The sequence below is a fragment of the Aethina tumida genome, chromosome 1, assembly GCF_024364675.1.
Source record: "Aethina tumida isolate Nest 87 chromosome 1, icAetTumi1.1, whole genome shotgun sequence".
Classification (NCBI taxonomy): Eukaryota; Metazoa; Arthropoda; class Insecta; order Coleoptera; family Nitidulidae; genus Aethina; species Aethina tumida.
Window position 1 is genome coordinate 4,355,224 of NC_065435.1, and position 22,825 is coordinate 4,378,048.

Here is a 22,825-nt window from a genome sequence, read left to right on the forward strand (position 1 = left end):
TTTAGCTCGGGATATATTGTTAATGCAGGTTAAATTTTGCACGACGTATTTTATAATGAGGAGAATGATAATATATCACATTGAAAACTGGGACAGTTCATCTTGTTCATGCCTCGTTCATTCCATTTCAACTTAAGTTAAGTAAGTTAAACTATTATATTTGTTTCAGCCTTTAAGTGCCATGACGTAGGATTACATCAAAGCCCAACACCAAATATTGGATTTTCAAAAGTAAGCACTAGAACTTAAGCACGAGTGATTTGCATGTTGTTACTTGGCCCCCAATTTCGCCGAATAATTGCCAGAGAGAAGGCAAAAACATGGTGGAGTAATAATAATAATAATAATAATAATAATAAAAAAATGAGTGGAGCAAAGCAAGGAGTTATGATTGATTACTGACAGTAATCTTAATCGGACCGCGCTGAGCGTATAAATTAATTAGAGAGACGAGAAGAGTTTTCGAACGCAGGCAGGCGTGCATTTTTGTGGCCGTGTGAAAATGTGGCTTGAATGATCGAAAATATGAATTTATGAAAACTAGAAAAATAAATGGTTCAATAATGTGCTGCAAACACGCAAGTGGGTAATTGTTTTATTTAAGAACCGAACACGGTAGAATTCCCACGATGGGCTTTAGAACCATCGTCCAATCTGCAATTTTCCTTCAATGTCTGAATACATAATTCAAGGAGGTAATGGTTTCAAATAGATATAACACTACGCAATTTAATATCTGAACGGTTCATTATGTGAACCAAATTAGACCAGTTTATTGACATTTTTTCGACAACTATCAATTACGATTCCTGTGTAATTGATTCGGAAATAGCATCACGCAATGCACTCTTTACTCTTTGGTGCCCTTTCATTTTGTATATAGGTATCAGTGGTCGGTACTAAATATAATTGCGATTTATTTCCCAGGAAATACCGAAGGATCTTTCTTCATCTTTTACACCTCATCATTTATTATGATGTTCTAAGAAATTTTTTACATCTAAGCTTAAGCATGACTGAGGATTACACTCTGAACTGTTAAATTCCAAAGTTTCCTCCTCAGACTACATTCCATGCATATTAGGTTGTAATTTAACATTAAGTACTTAATTATGATATAATTGAAGTTGTTTGTTTCTTTTTTTATGCAATTACCCTTAGAAATCATATATCATATTTCTTTTAGATATTTAATGTTATTACAATATATTAAAACTATTCATTTTTTGATTATTAATACGACAAAAAATTATTGATAGGAAATTTCTATTTTATTCTAATAATTTTCTATTTTATATTTTTCTGTATATATCTACGTACTTACGAAAAAAAAAACAGAATTTCTTCTTCAGTTTTTGAAAATTATTGATTATGGTTTAAATTTGTCTTAGACTTAAAAGTAGTAAAGAATAAAATATTTTCCATTCAATTTTTGACTATTAATATGATAAAAAATTATTGATAAGAAATTTGTAAATAATTATTATATTATATAATTTTCTTTTTTATATTTTTCTGTATATTTATATTTCACTTACTTAGGAAAAAAAACAAAATTCATTGTTCAGATTTTGAGAATTTTTCATTATTGTTTAGATTTATTTAGAGTTAAAAGTAATAAAGAATAAAACTGTATATTTTTCATTCATTTTTAAATATTAATGTGACAACAATTATTAATGGGAAATTTTTAAATAATTATTACATTATTCTAATAATTTTCTATTTTATATTTTTCTGTACATTTATTCCTTATAATTGATTTATTCAAAAAAAAAACAGAATTCATTCTTCACATTTTGAGAATTATTCATTATTGATTATACTTATCTAGACTAAAAGTAGTAAAGAATAAAATTATTGATAGGAAATTTCTATATAATTATTTTATTCTAATAATTTTTTATTTTATATTTTTCTGTATATTATTTCTTATAATTAACATACTCAGGAAAAAAAAGCATTTATTTGTCAGATTTTAAAAATTATTCATTATTGTTCAGATTAGTCTAGCCTTGAAAGTAGTAAAGAATAAAATTGTGTATTTTTCATTGATTTCTTAACTATTAATATGACAAATAATTATTGATAAGAAATTTTTATATTATAACAATAATAACATAAAATTATATTATTTAGTTATAGTTATAGTTATATTATAACAATAATAATATAAAAAAAAAGACAGAATTCATTCATATTCATTTTTGTTTTTTCAAGTTTTTTAAATTCTTTTTAAATTTATTTTTCACATTTTGAATATTATTTGTTATTGTTTAGTTTTTTCTAGACATAAAAATAATAAACTATAAAATTGTATATTATTAAATACTCGTTTATCTTATTTTATGTTTTATTTATTAATTAATAATTTAGAGTTATTAGAATAAAATTATATTATTTTTAAATATTCGTTTGAATTTTTTCTTATATATTTTTTATGATTTTTATTATAATTATATTTTTTTATTTTTTTTACAATTTTTAGAATATTTATTGTTTCATCTTATTTTTTAGATTTATCTAGACTTAAAAATACGTGAAAAATTGTATATTTTATTGTAATTGTATAAATAAAGAATTTATAATCATTATTTTTCCAGATTTTTTTACTGTTTAGATTTATTTGAACTGTTTTAATTATTTATTATAGTTTACAGTTATTAAGACTTAAAAATAATAATGTATAAAATTGTAATTTTTGTAATATTAATTTGACTTTCCTTTTGTATATTTTTAAAGATTGATTTGTATTCTTTTCCACTTTATAAAGTATTTTTTTATTATTATAACCTTAATTTTTTTTCACAATTTGAAAATTATTGATTATTGTTTAGATTTATTGAAATAATCGTTTATATTTTTAGTTTTTGTCTTTTCTACTGTTTTTATTATCCAAAATTTGAAAATTATTTTTTAATATTTAGATATGTTTAAACTTAAAAATAATAAATAATAAAATTATTTTGAATATTCGTTTATATTTTTACTATTTTTGTTTCTTTTTTTACATGTTTTATAATATTCTTCAGAATTATTGTCATAAAAACTGGTTTTAATTTTAATTTTGATGTTGTTAATTAAAAATAGTTAATTTTAAAAATGTTTTAGCGAATTTCTTGGCAAATATACATAATAATTTTTTATTTTTTTTTCCTATTGGAAAACATAATACTTAATTTATAACTTTATAGGTATTTAATAAATTTTAAAGTAATAAAAAATTAAAATTAAATAATATTTAAAATATTAAATTGTTCTATGTTTTATAATTCAACTTTAATAATGTAAATATCTATGAATGATGAAAATTATATTATCTTTATTATATAAAAGTATTGATCACCTTTTAATGTGTTATACTTTTTAACAGTTCCTTTCCTTTTTAGTATGAATAATAATTTTGATACTATTATGCAATACACATACAAATTATTTTCAAATTATTAGTTAATAGATACAAAAAAATAGAAAAATTCTCTAAAATAATATTTTGAAAGTTAAATTTGGGCAATTTATTCAAATATTACACAATTCTTCTTAATTATACTCAACTATTTTTCTTAATTTTCTTAATTAGTGTATATACTCTTTGAATTATTTATTTTTTAAAAATGATAATTTATTACAATATTAATATTTTATATTTTCTCTATTTTGTAAAATCTATTTATTAATATATTTATACTTGATAAATATGAATAATGACATAAATTGTAATTATTTTTTAATAGGAAACACTTTATATTTGTTAATTTTTTAAGTTAATTTATTTTCTTTGATATTTTTAAAAAACTTTAAGATTAATTTTTATGTTGCTCCTTACACAGCATCCCTCAGCGCATCAACCCATCCAAAGAAAAATAACAATTAACATTGTAAACAGGAAAAACAATCTTTAAGCCCAAGTCCACGTGAAACGATTGTACAAATTAATCAAAAGTGAACTTTGCGCTGATCTCAGTAAACAATTCAGATCTTAATCTCAGGACGAGGCAGAGAGGAGTCGGCCGGAATGGTGGAGCGTACGATAAAAATAATAACGCACAAGAAAACAAATCGAAAACGGACCGAAACTATGATTTCAGTTGGACGTTGGTCGAGTTATAGTTATATTGCCTAATCCGTGTCTTAATCGATACAGTTGTGCATGTATCTGGATTACTTCACAACATATTGCCATATTTAATGACAGACTAGAGTCAGATAAAGAGCGGTAGATATAGCGGGCGGGCCCGTGGGAAAGTAGCCACATACCCCTCGGCTTGAGGTCACGCGTTGACCTCACTAAGGCCCCCACCACCTTTCTTTCGTTCTTTCGTCTTCAGCTCTCTATCCATGATACAGATCCACCCAGTGCACTGTGGGACCGAACTATTTTCTTCTTCTTCGACTTTGTACTTACAGGAGGTGGGTGGTGGACAAAAGTGTGGGATTTTTTTAAAATTGGATTTTCATCTCCTGAGATTTTTCGTATCTGTTGTAATGGTGTGTTTAGCCACAGCTTACCCCACCAAATATTGAAAAATTTGACTTAATATTAATAAAATGTTCCATACTCTTTTTCAGACCAAACAATTTTTAGAATATTTATTGTTTCATCTTATTTTTTAGATTTATCTAGACTTAAAAATAATAACGTGAAAAATTGTATATTTTATTGTAATTGTATAAATAAAGAATTTATAATTATTATTTTTCCAGATTTTTTTACTGTTTAGATTTATTTGAACTGTTTTAATTATTTATTATAGTTTACAGTTATTAAGACTTAAAAATAATAATGTATAAAATTGTAATTTTTGTAATATTAATTTGACTTTCCTTTTGTATATTTTTAAAGACTGATTTGTATTCTTTTCCACTTTATAAAGTATTTTTTTATTATTATAACCTTAATTTTTTTTCACAATTTGAAAATTATTGATTATTGTTTAGATTTATTGAAATATTCGTTTATATTTTTAGTTTTTGTCTTTTCTACTGTTTTTATTATCAAAAATTTGAAAATTATTTTTTAATATTTAGATATGTTTAAACTTAAACTTGTACTTACAGTGGTGGACAAAAGTGTGAGATTTTTTATATTGGATTTTTATCTCCTGAGATTTTTCGTATCTGTTGTAATGGTGTATTTAGCCACAGCTTACCCCACCAAATATTGAAAAATTTGACTTAATATTAATAAAATGTTCCATACTTTTTTTCAGACCAAATTGATTTTTTATTTAAAAAAAAAAAGTTAAAACCTGTGAATATAATGATCATTAATGGACCGATCTTGTAGTAAATTATTAAACAGATTAGGAAAAACATTGTAAATAAATATTCCCTACTTTTTTCTACCACTGTACATCATCGAAATTCATTGGTGCCAGTTTTTAAGTAAAGTTTGGGTTTTGACAATAAGTCTGTCTAAAGATAAGATAAAAAAATATCTGCATGAACGAATATTAAATCAAATGACCTGCAGTACCACCAAAAGTACTGGTGAGAAATGGGCAAGAAAAGACGGTTTTGCTCCACGGTGCAGTGCCCTGAACTAGCACTGTATCTGTGCACTAGCCCTGTTCGGCCCGGCCAATTCTCTTGACCCCGCGGTATACATGGAGGCGCACAAAAACAACTAATCATAATATTATTTATTGCTAAACGCGGACCAGGGAAAAACTCGGTACCATGCTCGCAGCTAATGCCCATATCCGTGCCACGGATCCAGAGTGCAATCAGCGACTTTGACATGATGGAAGCCAGATAATTGGCCATTTTTTTCATTTAATTCGTCTGAATTTCCTAACGTACTGTACGTTGCGGGTCGAGTACACTTTCGTTTCTGGTACGAGTAAAAGTACGGCACGTTTTCCTCGCCGGTTAAAAGCCGTGCATACGTTTAAGAGCGGACAAAAAAAAATTAGAAAATGGATTGTCCATCATTGGTCAGCGTGGACTGACTGACGTCGTCATTTTTTTTTTCTTCTGAATATCATGGCGAATTCTTAAGTGCCTCGGCCGTGGCGTTTGGGCTTGGAAAAATGATCCTTTAATAAAAAGGCCAAAGGAGGCGTATTTGTTTCTGATGGCATGATTTACAAAAACTGGGAAGAACTGTTATCTTAAAGCTCGTGGGCGTAGCCACAGTAACGCCCCGTACGTTTTTATGCATTATATTTATATGTTGTTTATATTTTAAAAGATCATCTTTTCACTTTTTAATTGCACTTTTCCAACCGCTTCATGGAGATATGATAATTGATGTTGGTTTAAGCGTTTTCATTTTTTTTTTCTGATTCAGTTTTTGGCGCTGCTAATTAATTTTATTGCGGGGTCATGGTCGAAACACTAATTACGATCAATTAAGTATTAATTCAATCATTTCATGATAGATATTTGAAAGTCATAAAAAAGAAATAATTATTTAATTTTTTAGAATTATTAACATGTACTTAATATTATAAAACTATGTATGAAAATAATAAATATATAATAACAGAAAAATTAATAATAAAATTATTAATAAAATTTATATAACTTGAAAGAGTCTTCTTCCGTTTTTCGATTGCAATTTTCCAACCGATATTGGTTTAAATGTCTGATTCAGTTTTCGATACAGTTAATAATTAATAATTAATAATAATTGTGGGGCCTTGGTCGAAATATTAATTATGATCACTTAAATACTAATTCAATCATTTCATGATAAACATTTGAAAGTTAATAAAAATATAATTACTTGTATTTTTTGTATTATTTTCCTATAATATTCTAAGATAATTAATAAAATTTAAATAGCTTGAGAGTGGCTTTATCCACAGTGAAAATATTCAATTGCATTTTTTCAAAGACTTCGTGGAGATATGATAATTGATGTTGGTTTAATCATCATTTTTTTTTTTCTGATTCAGATTTTGATACGCTAATTAATTTTATTGCTGGACCACGAGTGAAATATTAATTATGACCAATTAAATATTAATTCAATCATTTCATGATAAACATGTGAAAGTTAACAAAAAAATAATTACTTCTATTTTTAATATTATTTATCCATAATAAGTTAAGACAATATATAAGGACAATAAATATATATTAATACAAAAATTAATAATATAATAATTTATAAAATTTAAGTAGCTTGAGAGTGGCTTTACTCACAGCAAAAATATTTACTTTTTAATTACACTTTTCTAATCACTTCATCGAGATAAGTTAATTGATGTTGGTTTAAGTGTCTTAATTAATTTCTTCTCATTCAGTTTTTGGTACTACTAACTAACATTATTTTGGGACTAAGGTCGAAATATTAATTACATTCATTTAAATATTAATTCAATAATTTCATGACAAATATTTAAAAGTAAAAAATTAGTTATTTTTATTTTTGATATTATTTACCCATATGCTAAGACAATGTATAAGGTTAATAAATATATAATAATATAAAAATTAATAATGAAATAAATTATAAAATTTAAGTAGCTTGAGGGTGGCTCTCCCCACAGCAAAAATATTCATTTTTTAACTGTACCTTTCCAGCCACTTCATTGAGATAAGTTAATTGAGGTTAGTTTAAGTGTCTTCATTTATTTCTTCTAATTCAGTTCTTGGTACTACTAACTAACTTTATTTTGGGGCTAAGGTCAAAATATTAATTAGAGTCATTTAAATAATAAATAAATATATAATATAAAAATTAATAATAAAATAATTTATAAAATTTAAGTAGCTTGAGGGTGGCTCTTCCCACAGAATATTTTTATTCACTTTTTAATTGAATTTTTCCAACCACTTCATCGAGATAAGTTAATGACCAATGATCAATTTAATATTAGTTCAATATTTACATAACGAATATTTGAAAGTTAATAAAAAATTAGTTACTTGTATTTTTAGTATCTATAATATGCTAAGACAATATATAAGGATAATAAATACATAATAACAAAAATTAATAATAAAATTTAAATAGTTTGAGGTGGCTTTAACCACAGCAAAAATATTCCTTTTTAATTGCACTTATACAACCACTTCATGAAAATATGTTAATTGATGTTGGTTAAGGCATCTTCATTTTTTTACCCACTTTTTGGTATTCTTAATTAATTTTATAGCGGGTTCATGATCGAAAATAAACATTTGAAAGTTACCAAAATTAATAAATTAGAAGTAACAATAAGTATTGAATTAAATGATTTTATCCACAGCAAAAATAGTTTGCTTTTTACAATATTGTTTATTATCAGTTTTGAAAGTTTTCTGAGAGAATTCGAAGAATTCGAAACGTACATTTTAAAACTGAGCGGGGTCAATTAATTTTATTTCTGTGTAACGCACCAGTCACGTTACGATCCTCATCTCATCGTGTGACTTGCAATTCCGCATGAAACTTATCATTTAAGACCATTGATACCGATAGATGAAATGATAATTCAATTAGTGCATTAATGAGCACACCCCATATATTAATATGTATTGATTCAAATCAAAGTATCAATTAAGCTCTGTGGCACAATAACATCAACAATGAGCATTGGATGATTAATAATATTAATAAATAAATGTATTTGTATATTACAGGCACTAAGTGGTTTTCTAATGATGACGACGCAGAATGGTAAATTATTATACATATCGGATAATGCTGCAGAGTACCTGGGTCATTCCATGGTGAGTGTTCTACAGGTGAGCTATAAAAATAAAGCTTACATTTTTTTTATTTATTTTATTTTATTTTATTTTATTTTATTTACTATTAGTCTTTGGTTTTTGCTTGGCATTTAATTATTATTGTCTTGATTTGTTGATAAAGATGTACCTGTGTTATGGGTGTGTTAATTTTAATAATTATAATTAGCGTGTTTGCGTGTAATTTAAATGCATCGGATAATTCTTTTATGTGCACATAACAACTGGTGTCGGTAACTTATTATTATGTTAGAAGGTGTAGTTAAAAACAACCCGAAGATATGTATTAATTATTTTCCATAAATTTGTAAAAATAATTAACAATGTACAAGGAAAGTATTTATTTTAATTTCTGTATTTATAGAAAAATGATAGATACAAGTCTTCATTTATTAATTCAATTGATTGCAACGTCGACAAACGTTAAATTTTAATTGTATTACTTTAAAGAAATTATTATTTTTGTTGTTTCATTTTTATATTTTGAAATAATCTATATTAATTATTTTTAATGATTTAAATGTTTCATAAATGTTAAATAGACATGTAATTTGTTAAAAATATCATTTTTTATTTTTATTTATTTGTTACTTTTAAAGATATTGCTACAAAAAAGACAGAAACAAGAAAAATCTATAATTGCCTTGATTTTAGTAAACAAATTAATAAAAAAAGAAATTTATTAACAATTTAAATAAATTTAAACATTAAGATCAATAAATTTTCGATAAATATGAAAATAATTAACATTCCTATTAAATATATTTTATTTTAGTTTTGTTAACATAAATTTTCTATTAAAAATTGTATATTGTATATTTACAATAAATTTTTAATATACAATTTGTTAAAAATATTATTTTATAATTTATTTATTTGTTACTTTTGAACATTACTGAACAAAAAATGAGGGACAAGTTAAGGAAAATTTATATTTTTATAAATTTTAATAAAAATGTAAAATAAACAATAAATTTAAATATTTCTACTTTCTACAAAATATATTATTTTTAATATTTCCAATATTTGAAAATAAAATTAGTAATCACAATAAATGTTTAAAAATTTTTATATTCTTAATATTATAATTAATATCGTCATTAAATATTTAACATATAATTTGTTAAAAATATTATTTTTTATTTTTTTTTATTTGTTACTTTTGAACATATTCATGAACAAATATTTAAGAAAGGGAAACAAGAATAAGAAATTTTGTATTTGTTTTATTTTAATAAAAATTAAAATAAAAAAAAAACAAAATATATTATTTTTAACATCTATAAATTTCCAATATTTGAAAATATAATTCATATATACATTAAACGTTATTTTATATTTTTAATATTATAATTAATATTGATATTAAATGTTTTATATATATTGTTGAACTATATATTTGTTCGGGAAACAAGGTATTTTTTATTAATAAAAAATAACAAAAAATTCTTTGCAATTTATGAAAATTATAATATATTATTTAGAATATAAAGAAAATGAATCTGATCATTTCTGTTGTAAAAAAAACAATATTTTTACATAGAAGAATAATTAACATTCATATTAACTGTTTATTTACTTAAAATATTTTAATTCAGTTTTGTTTATTTTATATTTTTAATAATCTTGTAATTATTTATACTTATACATTATTAATGTTGAAAATAAAAGCAAGAACTTCTTATATTTGACTTATTTTTAATAAAAATTTAAATTAAGATAATAAGATTTTTTTCTTTACAATTTATGGTAATTAGAATTTATTATTTATAAAAATAAAGAAAATAAATTTAAATATTTTTGCACTAAAAAAATATTGTTTTCGAGATCAATAAATTCCAAATATATTTAAAAATTTATTAAATATATTATTATTTTTTATCAATTTTATTTATTTTTCATTCTTAATAATCTTATACTCATTATTTTATTATTATGTATTATATGATAATATTATTTTTGAAGTAAAATATTATTATTATAATATTAAAAAAAAAACAGAAAATGTATTTAAAAAATATATATTAAAAATCAAAAAAATAAAGAATATAAATTTAAATATTACTATTGTGAAATAAATAAAAAATAATATTTTTGAAGTCAATAAATTCCAAATATATAGAGAAAAAATAAATTAATGAAAATAAAATGAAACTTAATTATCATTCATATTAAATATTTATTTATTTAATATCTTATTTTTTATTTCTTTTTTCGTTTATTTTATGTTATTAATAATTTAATTGATTATAATTAATATTAACAATAAATATTTATAGTATAATTGATTCAAAATATTTTTTTTCTTTTTCTCTTTTTAATTAGTTGTTGTTTTTAAATAAGACAAATTTAAGAAAATAGTACCAAATCTAGAAAAATATCAGGAACAAAAAAAGAAAATATTAATGTATATCCTTTTTTTTAATATAAGTTGAAAATTAAATTAAAAAATAAACATTAATATTAAGAGAATTAATTATGGTAATTAACTTTTTATTTTATTAATTAGAAAAATAAAGAAGAAATATTTAAATATTTATATTGTAAAAGAAACAAAAATTATATTATATATTATTTTTAAGGTCAATAATTTTCAAATATTTAGAAAAATAAAAATTATTTTGTACCATACTAGTATTATTTTAGTAATTATTCTAATTTAAAGAATGTTTAGCGTTTATTACTAAAAATAACAGAATTTTGTTTACTTCTGAATTGTTGCTCATACTTATAATAGTTATTAGGGGGGAATATTTAAGATTAAAACGACTATTGACTTTTTGTAAACTGCTTTTTAATGAACACTAACGTTAAACGTTAATCGAGTAATTTATTAATTTTATATTTGGCATTTCTGATCAATAAAATAAATGTCTTAAAAAATGTCCGGACGTAATGTGATTTTAATTGTTTTATTTATGGATGAACGATAAACAGATATGAATAAGCTTAAATGCCAAATGATATTTTTACGATTAAGTACATAATTACAAAGCTGTTAATTAACAGTAATTTATTAAATACTTTTATGGAAAATAAAAACTTGACCAATTGAATAATTATGTTCTAACAAAAAAAAAAAAAAAAAAGATATATAATATATAAAATCCTTGTGGCTAATCATTAAAATTCATTTTGCGGTAATAACATGTTATTTAAACCAATTTCAATTAGTCAGATGTATAAAAATAAAAGAAACACAAACAAGCTAGTATTTAAACATATGCAAATAACTAGTTATATAAATTACGATGTAAAAATAGCATATCCGACAGAATTCCAATAGGTACAATTAATGATGGTAAAATGTTAAAACAATTTTTCCTGTTTCGCGTTAACAAACAATCAAAAACGTTTTGTTGCATTGGCACAGTGCAAATGCGCAGAACGAACGTACCCAAGATCCGCACACCGTGTATGTTAATGGTATTGCGAAACGTTGATTCTGTAATCTCTTGCATTATTTGCAAACATTTATTCAGTGTAAAGTTGTTTATGGCATTAGGTTACACACATTGTCAAAGTTGAAGGTACACACTACCATAAATTCAATGTGTATCTTTTACAAACATATTAATCAAAATAACTGTAATGTTTCGCATGCCCATTAATAAAACCCGATGGATAATTGAAAACTGCACCTCCGCAGCGATTGCCCAACGCCGCAAACCCAAGAATGCCAATCGCCACGATCGAAAGGGCTAAACGGGGCTGTTTTGGTTTGTTGCAGGAGGACCTGTTAATTCATGGGGACAGTGTGTATGATATTATAGATAAGCAGGACCACCAAGCAATCCAATGCGAGTTGGGACGGCCAGTCAACGCGGGATCGAACAGCAACGCGAACGACGAGTTCCGGTTGTTCCTGTGCAGGATGAACGTGTCCCGCAACGCCAGAAGACAAATGCGATTCGGCGACCAAAAGGTAACGACCCTTTCTCTCTTCCGTTCTGTTCTCCAACGGGGGAGGCGTTTTGCCCGCGAAAAGATCGAAATTCCGCCGAACCGCCGTACCGTTACGTGCGGCGAAAAAAATTGGACCACCCATAAAACAAAAGGCTAAGCTTATCCAAATATATTCATTCCGCGAAACGATTGCGCTGCCAGCAAACGATTAACAATAATAAATAACATTGGAAATGTTCGAGGTGTATTTAGATAGATTCCTTCAGTATCTTTTAAGTTTTCCTGGGTGTGGGAGGAATCTGCATCTGCTGCTGGTAAAGATCGCCGGTGTGGGACTCATTCTTCGAAGGCCCAGCGCGGTGAAAGGCACAAACTGATGCTAAACAAGCCACCAATAATGTTCTCGCATTCTACACAACAATAATATCGCTGTCAAAGCTTCATTTTGCTCTTATGTAATTTTTATAACGGCCTGATTGATATATGGTCGGAATGATATTTATTTTACCAATCCGATATTTAATTAGTTCGCCGATTGTGCAACGACAACTCGTTATTAATTTTATTATCCAACCGCTTCGTGTTCTTCTCCGGCGTCGGTTTGGGCTTGACACTTGTCATCGCCAAATAAGTACCGGCAAGGATTTCGAACACTATCAATTTTAGATCAATTAGACGCAATTTGTTAATGTTGCTTCTTATAAAAAAATTACATCTTTAACTATACAAAGTACTTACATATTTTCTGATTCACGTGATAAAAAAATCTAACTTGTCATCAATTTTTTATATACAAGAACGTGTCTATAAATGTTTCTTAAGATCACATCACGTGAAAATGTACTCAAGTACGAGTTATTGAAATACCCTTCACAAAGTCATATTTATGCAAATTGAAGTACATTGAAGCATACATATTGATATGTAAAAACGGTACTTTTGATGGAACTTGTTCTAACTTTAGCTAAACTTTAAAGGAAAGATGCACAATCTATTTAAACCATAACGAGATATTATAATTATAGAAATAAAAAGTGTTACTGGATATCCATCTAATTAAGTCTTCAATTATACACTGTTCATTGGTTTGAGGAGGACTCTAATTTTGAAAAATGTATTATGTATTAAAAATTACATAAAATGTACCTAAACAATTATTTATTTACTTATTGGTGTCTTCTACAAGTATTTTTGGCCTATATACACCCATCAAGTACCATAAATCCTACATATAAAGCCTTATGTGTTTGAAATTTGACAAAATCTATAAACCAGAGCAATTAAAAAAAAAAACTCTTGCTGGACATCTTCATCCAATTAGGTCTTCAGTAATACATTCCTCATTGGTGCAAGACTTTTATAATAAAAATATTGAAACAGACAGTCCTATTTCAATACAATTTGGTATTTCGTCTTCTGTATCATCACAATTATTTCTTTATTCAGTGGTATATGAAGGTCTCCTGCAAATATTTTGAGCCCATATAGATTCACCAAATAAATCGTACATATAAAGCCTTATATGTATTTGAAATTTGACAAAATCTGTAAACCAAAACAATTAAAAAAAAAAAAAAACTTTTGCTGGACATCTTCATCCAATTAGGTCTTCAGTAATACATTCTTCATTGGTTTGAGCAAGATTTTGAGAATAAAAATGTTGAAACATACAGTCCTATTTCAGTACAATTTGGTATTTCTTCCTCTGTGTCATATTTCTTAACTTTCAAGTCTTAAAAACCACATAAAACATACCAAATAATTATTTCCTTATTTAATGGTATATGAAACTCTTCTACAAATATTTTGGGCCCATATATTTTAACCAAATATCATATATAAAGCCTTATATGTATTTGAAACTTGTCAAAATTTGTAAACCAGAGTAATTAAAGAAAAAAAAAACTCTTTCTGGACATTTTCATCCAATTAGGACTTCAGTAATACATTCTTCATTGGTTTGAGCAAGATTTTGAGAATAAAAATGTTGAAAGATACGGTCCTATTTCAGTACAATTTGGTATTTCTTCCTCTGTGTCATATTTCTTAACTTTCAAGTCTTAAAAACCACATAAAACATACCAAATAATTATTTCCTTATTTAATGGTATATGAAACTCTTCTGCAAATATTTTGGGCCCATATATTTTAACCAAATATCATATATAAAGCCTTATATGTATTTGAAACTTGTCAAAATTTGTAAACCAGAGCAATTAAAGAAAAAAAAACTCTTGCTGGACATCTTCATCCAATTAGGACTTCAGTAATACATTCTTCATTGGTTTGAGCAAGATTTTGAGAATAAAAATATTGAAACATACGGTCCTATTTCAGTACAATTTGGTATTTCTTCCTCTGTGTCATATTTGTTAACTTTCAAGTCTTAAAAATCACATAAAACATACCAAATAATTATTTCCTTATTTAATGGTATATGAAACTCTTCTACAAATATTTTGGGCCCATATATTTTAACAAAATATCATATATAAAGCCTTATATGTATTTGAAACTTGTCAAAATTTGTAAACCAGAGCAATTAAAGAAAAAAAAACTCTTGCTGGACATCATCCAATTAGGACTTCAGTAATACATTCTTCATTGGTTTGAGCAAGATTTTGAGAATAAAAATGTTGAAAGATACGGTCCTATTTCAGTACAATTTGGTATTTCTTAATCTGTGTCATATTTCTTAACTTTCAAGTCTTAAAAACCACATAAAACATACCAAATAATTATTTCCTTATTTAATGGTATATGAAACTCTTCTACAAATATTTTGGGCCCATATATTTTAACCAAATATCATATATAAAGCCTTATATGTATTTGAAACTTGTCAAAATTTGTAAACCAGAGCAATTAAAGAAAAAAAAACTCTTGCTGGACATCTTCATCCAATTAGGACTTCAGTAATACATTCTTTATTGGTCCAAGCAAGATTTTGAGAATAAAAATGTTAAAACACAAGGTCCTATTTCAGTACAATTTGGTATTTCTTCCTCTGTGTCATATTTCTTAACTTTCAAATCTTAAAAATCACATAAAACATACCAAAACAATTATTTCCTTATTTAATGGTATATGAAGGTCTTCTACAAATATTTTCAGCCCATATACATTCACCAAATATGATAAATCCTACATATAAAGTCTTATATGTGTTTGAAATTTGTCAAAATCTATAAATCACAGCAATTAAAGAAAAAAAAAACTCTTGCTGGACATCTTCATCCAATTAGGTATTCATTAACACATTCTTCATTAGTTTTAGTAAGACTTTGATAATAAAAATATTGAAACAGACAGTCCTAATTCAATACAATTTGGTATTTCTTCCTCTGTGTCATATTTCTTAATTTTCAAGTCTTAAAAATCACATAAAACATACCAAAACAATTATTTCCTTACTTAATGGTATATGAAGGTCTTCTACAAATATTTTGAGCCCATATATATTCACCAAATATGATAAATCCTACATATAAAGTCTTATATGTGTTTGAAATTTGTCAAAATCTATAAATCAGAGCAATTAAAGAAAAAAACTCTTGCTGGACATCTTCATCCAATTAGGACTTCAGTAATACATTCTTCATTGGTTTGATAATAAAAAAAAATGGAAGAAACAGTCCTATTTCAGTACAATTTGATATTTTGCCCTCCGTGCCATATATCCTAACATTTAAGTATTAAAAATCACATAAATCATACCAAAAACAATTGTTTTTTTAGTTAGTGATGAGTACCATAAATTCTATATACCATATGTATAACCATGTGTGTTTGAATTTGCCAAAATCTGTAAACTACTGCAATTAAAGGAAAAAAATTGTTACTAAATATCTTCATCCAATTAAATCTTCAATTATATATTCTTCATTGGTTTAAGGAGTACCCGGACAATTTTAATTTTTATATGGAATTGAAACAGATATTTTTTAGCACAATACAAGCATTACAAATCATATAGGTTGGACCAATTATATGTTCTTCTTTGACTTTAATTTCCCATTTCTAATGAAAAAGTGGAATCAGTACTATTTTGTTAATAAATTTGTCTCCTCTTTTCCAGGTAGTTCTGGTGCAGGGACGTTACCTGTCCTTCCTGCCGTTGTGCAGCAGGAACGAGCCGGTGTTCCTCGCGACCTGCACACCGGTGGCGATGCCCGAAACGAGGGAGTGCGTAGTTCAAGGGGCGACCAACGTTTTTACCTCCATCCACTCAATGGACATGCGATTCATCCACATCGACAACAAGTGAGCAATTTCTCCATCTATTAAAAATAATAATAATAATAACCACCGACAAAAAAAAAACAACACCAAACAGTGACCACATTTAACGGTTTGTTTACGTTCATTCATAAAACATACACACGTTCCGGATTTTGTTAAGCATGAAATATGCGTGTCACTTGTAATGAAGCCGTTGGGATGTGAAGTTTTATGGTGGTGCGTTAGTTCCGGTATTCGATACGAGGCAACTGTAGTAAAAAGTTTATTAGCTGGTTCCGAGACGGTGCCACCTGGTAACATGAAGATCCACTCTTCATTTGTACAGTGGTGTCATTGGTATTGACAGAGTTAAATGGTGAGAAGGTAATTTTCAACGTTTATTAACTCCTTAAACGTTTCCAACAAGGAATTGGTAGAAGATTAACATAAATCAATTAATTAACTAGTTTATATTTTGTTAGTGGTGAAAGAGATAGAGGCTGAAGAAATCATTTTTTAATATTTATTTTCTTCAAAGAATCAACACTTTTGTCTCTATAGAAGTTCTCAGCGACTATTAATTGTTGGTTTACCTCCATAATGTCTGTTAGAAGAAGATAAAGATCTAAAACATATAAGTTATAAGTATATGAAGATGATAAAGAAATTTGAACCACCACAAGTATGAGAGAACCCAATGAATAACTAAATAAAAAAAAAAAAAACGAAATATATAGATTGAAGAAAACATGTTTAAAGACAATAAAAGTAAACACAATGAATTTTTTAAGGAGTTGATAAAGATTTTTGAATAATGTATCAGTTGGCGACACCAGCTTAGCCCCATTAAAGATTTACGTTCCGAGATTTTTAAGATTGGAACTGGCCGTGGTAAGTTTATACCGGCAATTTTAATAATGTAAAAGCTCCCCGTATTGGCATGGTTGTCTTTTTTTCGCCGTGGAATGACCCAGTATTTATGTTCTATGAGGAACCCAGGCAGAGGCAGAGGCAGAGTCAGAGTCAGAGGTAAGAGCGGAGGCATAAGGCACAGTAGAGATAGAAATAGTGTACAGTATGTAGAGTACAGACCTTTGTTTGGTCGTACGATAAATAAAGCTCGTGCTCGTGATAGCGTAGCAGGAACGTAGTTGGTCTTCGGGACGAGGGGTGTTGGGGGACGGTCAGGCGGGGGGGCAGCACAGGTCACTGGTTGGCGGTAGAGTCGGTGACATCCAATGCCATAAATCACGACAACTGTTACATTTGTGTTGCAGCGGTGAATTCTATCTAGGCTTTCCGCGCTCGGATCTGCAGGGGGTGTCTTGGTATCGGCTGCTGCATTGGGAATGTACGCGTGAGGCCCAAACCAAACATCGGCTCAGTAAGTACCCAAGTACCCACTAAGCCACACATGAAAACAAAACGATTACACATACATCTATCATACAATTTACATACTTCGGTATCAACACACCAACTCTTTACCTACCTGACACATTTTATTCTTATCGTACCGGGCTCCGCAACGATTTATTGGGCCATCTACCTATTTTACATTCAATGCGATACTTTTTCTTTTTATTTCATTTACTTTTTTATATATATATAAACCAAATCAATTCAAACTAAATATAAATTAATAGTTATCTACTCCTACTACTCAGTTTCTGTTTCATCTCAGGTATTTTGGCCAAGTACTTTTTAGTTCTTTTAGAATTATCTTTTATAAATTTATAATTTTTTATTAATAAATTGTTAGAAAAAGTATATTATTGTTATTAACTTTTCTTAGAACTTAGAACTTAGTATTTTCTTCCTTTCTTTAAATTAAAAGATTTTTTATTTTTAATATTAATTTAATAATAATAATAAAATTTATGTAAATATAATTGAATACTGAAATGTCGATTTAATTTTTATTCTATTTTTATTAGAAAATTTTTAAATTAAAATGAATGCAATTTCAGTTTTATTTCAGAACTTTTCTATTTTTATAAAAATTGCAGTATGACTGAGTACTGAAATTTTAATTTAAAATAATTAAAATTTAATTTTTAATCATCAACGTTTATTAGAAAATTATTAAATTAATATTCATAAAACAAAAATTTTTAAAATTTATTTTTTTATTTTATTAATTTTATATTTCTTTTTCATTTATTTTATATTTTTTACCTTTTCATTATATTTTAGTTTATGTACTAATTTTTTATTTACACAAATTAATTTTTAAGTTAATTTTCATTTTTTTAATAAATATTATTGTATTTATATAAAATTTTATTAAATTTTCGTCAATATAAGTGATTGAAAACGGAAAATTCATTTAAATTAATTAAAATTTTATTTCTATTCATCAATTTTTATAAAAAAATTATTAAACATAAACAAATTCAGTTTTATTTTATAAATTTTCTATTTATTCTTCATTTATTTTACATTTTTTACCTTTTTCTTATATTTTAGTTTATGTTCCATTTCTTTATTTATTTAAATTAATCAATTTTTATGTTAGTTTTCATTCTTTTATAAATAAAATAAAAATGTTGTCAATATATTTATTTTATATTTTTACCTTTTTTATTATATTTTAATTTCTCTATAAGAACTATTCTAATTTTTTATTTAAACTTTTTCTTATAATTAACCAATTTTTAAGTAAATTTTAGGACAAATAAAATAATAATAAAATTTAATAATTATTCATCATCTTCTGTTAGAAAATTACTAAATTAATATTCATACAACAAAAATTGTATAATTTCAGTTTTATTTTATAAATAATCTATTTCTTCTTCATTTATTTTATATTTTTTACCCGTTCATTATATTTTAGTTTATGTAAGAATTTTTTATTTACGTAAATTAATCAATTTTTAAGTTAATTTTCATTTTTTAAATAAATATAATAAATATTTCGTCAATATAGTTGATTGAATACGAAAAATTTACTTAAATTAATTAAAATTTTATTTTTATTTATCAACTTTTATAAGAAAATTATTAAATAAACATACATAAAACAAAAATTTTGTAATTTTAGTTTTATTTTATAAATTTTCTATTTATTCTTCATTTATTTTATATTTTTTACCTTTTTCATTATATTTTAATATCTCTATAATAATTATTGTAATTTTTTATTAAAAATTGTTCTTCTAATTAACCAATTTTTAAGTAAATTTTCAATATTTTTTTTTAGGACAAATAAAATAATAATAAAATTTAATTTTTATTCATCATGTTCATTTAGAAAATTACGAAATTAATATTTATAAAACACAAATTTTATGTTTTTTATCTTTTCTTTATATTTTAGTTTATATACAAAAACTATACTAATTTTTTGTTTATTTAAATTAATCAATTTTAACTTTAATTAAAATTTTATTTTTATTTATCAACTTTTATTAGAAAATTAAATTAATATTCATAATACAAAAATTTTATAATTTCAGTTTTATTCTATAAACTTACTATTTCCTTTCATTTGTTTTATATTTTTTACCTTTTTCATTATATTTTGATTTTTCTCTAAGAACTAATCTAATTTTTTATTTAAAATTTTTCTTAAATTGACCAATTTTTAAAGCTCATAAAATAATAAAAATTGCGTCATATAATTGACTATTGAAATTTAAATTAATTTTTATTAATAAAAAATTAGACTCCTATTAAATTAAATATATTATTTTATTTTTTATTATATACAATTTATAGTTCAATGTTTAACAAATTTTAAATAAAAAAATTTTTATGAAATTTACTAAATTAATCACAAATATTTTTTTTATATTGTTAATTGATTTATTATGAAAGAAAAATATAACAATTTAAGTTTTATTTATAACAGTTTATGTAATTTAATAAAATAAATTAAGAATTAAATATTTTAAAGTTTTAACAATTTTTTAGTATTTTCAGTATAATTTATCTTCTTATTAAAAAAATTAAAATTAATTGTTAATGAAATAATAGTTATAAATAAAGAAATAATTCTAAAAATAATTTGTTGATTTATTTGGATTTTTAATTGATAAAATTTCAAATTCAAAATTTCATATATATATTTATATAATAATTTATATGATAAGTTATTTATAATCAGAATTTCCTAATATAAAAACAAATGTAGAATTATTGTTTTTTTTATTAAATATTTAATCCAATTATTTATCTTGTTAGTAAAAAATTATTAAGTTAATTTTTAATGAAATGATAATTACAAGGAAAGAAATAGAAATAATTTATTGATTTAATAGTTTTAATTTTTAATCAAACTAATTTTCTTTACTTAAAAATAAATGTAATTGTAGATTTTATTTATTTATTTAGAAAACATATATTTTACAATAATAATAATTTTATTTAAAAAAATTATTAAACAAATTTTCATTGAAAAATTATTTATAGTATCAAAGTTCATATATTTAAAATCAATTATGACATTATATTCTTTGATTAAATATTATTATCGTTTTTAGTTTTTTAGTTAGTTTTAAAGATAAATATAATACACATATGAAATTAATTTTACATTTAACTACTAAACTTTCTAAATGTATTCTAAAAATGTTATAATCAACAATTTGTTTTGTTTTTCAGTAACACAATCGGAACAAGAACGATCCTGTATCCTGTTAGCAAAATTTCAACGTAGATCTGGAGAATGGCTCTGGATGCACTGCGTCCTCCAAGTAAAAGAAAGCTCTGAGAGCAACCAACAACCCGTAATAGTGTGCACCAATCAAGTATTAAGCGAAGCCGAAGCTTCAGTGATGAGAACCAACAGTTGGCTCTACCACTACTACTCCGTCCAAAACAAACTGCAATACGGACTAACCTACGACGTCGGCCCATCATCGAGACTACTCTATTATCCAACGGAGCACACGCAAGGACCGGAGTTCACATCGAACCACGAAACCGGCGGATACTCCCATCTCACAACGATGACCCCATCCTTGCAGCCGCACATAACCCACCACACGTCCCAGACCCAGGCCCATCAGAACCAGCATCCACGTCACCACAGACGGATCGACTCCGAGCCAGTAGACTACTCATACAGCAAAAGAAAGCCCAAAGAACTGGAGAATCTGGAACTGGACGTCGCCGACGTGGACGTGCCGGACAGCGACGGCGGAGGCAGCGGCCTCCTCGTGATCTCCCACATGTCCGAACGGCCCAGGACCTTACTGAAAGTGGACCCGAGCGAGCTGATGGACCAGTGGAACCCGAGCCCACCGTGGTCGGACACGTTGCAAAAGGTGCCCGACCTGTGCCACCAGGAGTTGAGTCCGTACGTCGGTAGCACTCCTCCAACTCCGACGGCTACGCCGAGCACTCACACCGGCAGCGCCTTTTCGTTCGACTGGATGCCGGAGCAGTACGTGCCTTCTCTGTCGGCCACCCTGACGGTCGACAACGAGAGGCAGATCTATTGGCCCTCGGAGCATCGGTTGTTCCCGTTGCAGCCGCCGCCGAAGAGGAAGCATCCACCTCCGGACTCGGCGGACCGCGACACCCCTTAATTTTTAGTATTGTGATTATTTAGATACCTTTTTTTTGTTGTGCCAAGTGCAATATTGTACCGAACTTCATTTTTTTTTTATTTATTTAAATAGTAGGAGAATTTCATAGTACAATCTAAATAATTTAATCTTAACGGTTTTTAATTTAAGTTGTACAAAGCAAATTTTATAAATAATTAACACATACAAAATGTTCCTACAATTAAACACACCTAGGTATTATTTGTTTGTTGTTGTTTGTCACTACCAATTTTCCAACTTCTTTGAATTAGGATGATTGAAAAATGTTCCCGAACAAGCAGCTCAAACAAAAACTTCCAGTATTAATTGAATGTGTAATTATCTCTTATGTTTATAATATGTATAATTTAATAATAAATGATATAATACAATCTTAGGTTGTTTTGATTTCATGTTCTCCATCCCATTAGTTTGGTTTACCTCTTCTGAATGTCATTAAAAAAAACAGCCTGTCATTC

General features: G+C 26.0%; 1 protein-coding gene across 3 annotated transcripts in view; it reads left to right on the forward strand.

Moving 5' to 3' along the window:
- The window catches only part of LOC109609438 (neuronal PAS domain-containing protein 4), a 56,894-nt gene extending 34,091 nt beyond the window's left edge, over nucleotides 1–22,803 (forward strand). The window contains exons 3-8 of one of the 3 annotated variants that reach the window (XM_049965636.1): nucleotides 170–231; nucleotides 8,575–8,679; nucleotides 12,413–12,607; nucleotides 16,667–16,851; nucleotides 18,087–18,193; nucleotides 21,418–22,803. In XM_049965636.1, the coding sequence (XP_049821593.1) occupies nucleotides 170–231; nucleotides 8,575–8,679; nucleotides 12,413–12,607; nucleotides 16,667–16,851; nucleotides 18,087–18,193; nucleotides 21,418–22,346 (1,583 nt within the window). In that variant the 3' untranslated portion in view covers nucleotides 22,347–22,803. The remainder of the gene's footprint in view (nucleotides 1–169; nucleotides 232–8,574; nucleotides 8,680–12,412; nucleotides 12,608–16,666; nucleotides 16,852–18,086; nucleotides 18,194–21,417) is intronic. The other 2 variants (XM_049965641.1, XM_049965643.1) reach the window with 2 other exon arrangements.
- Nucleotides 22,804–22,825: the final 22 nt, after the last annotated feature.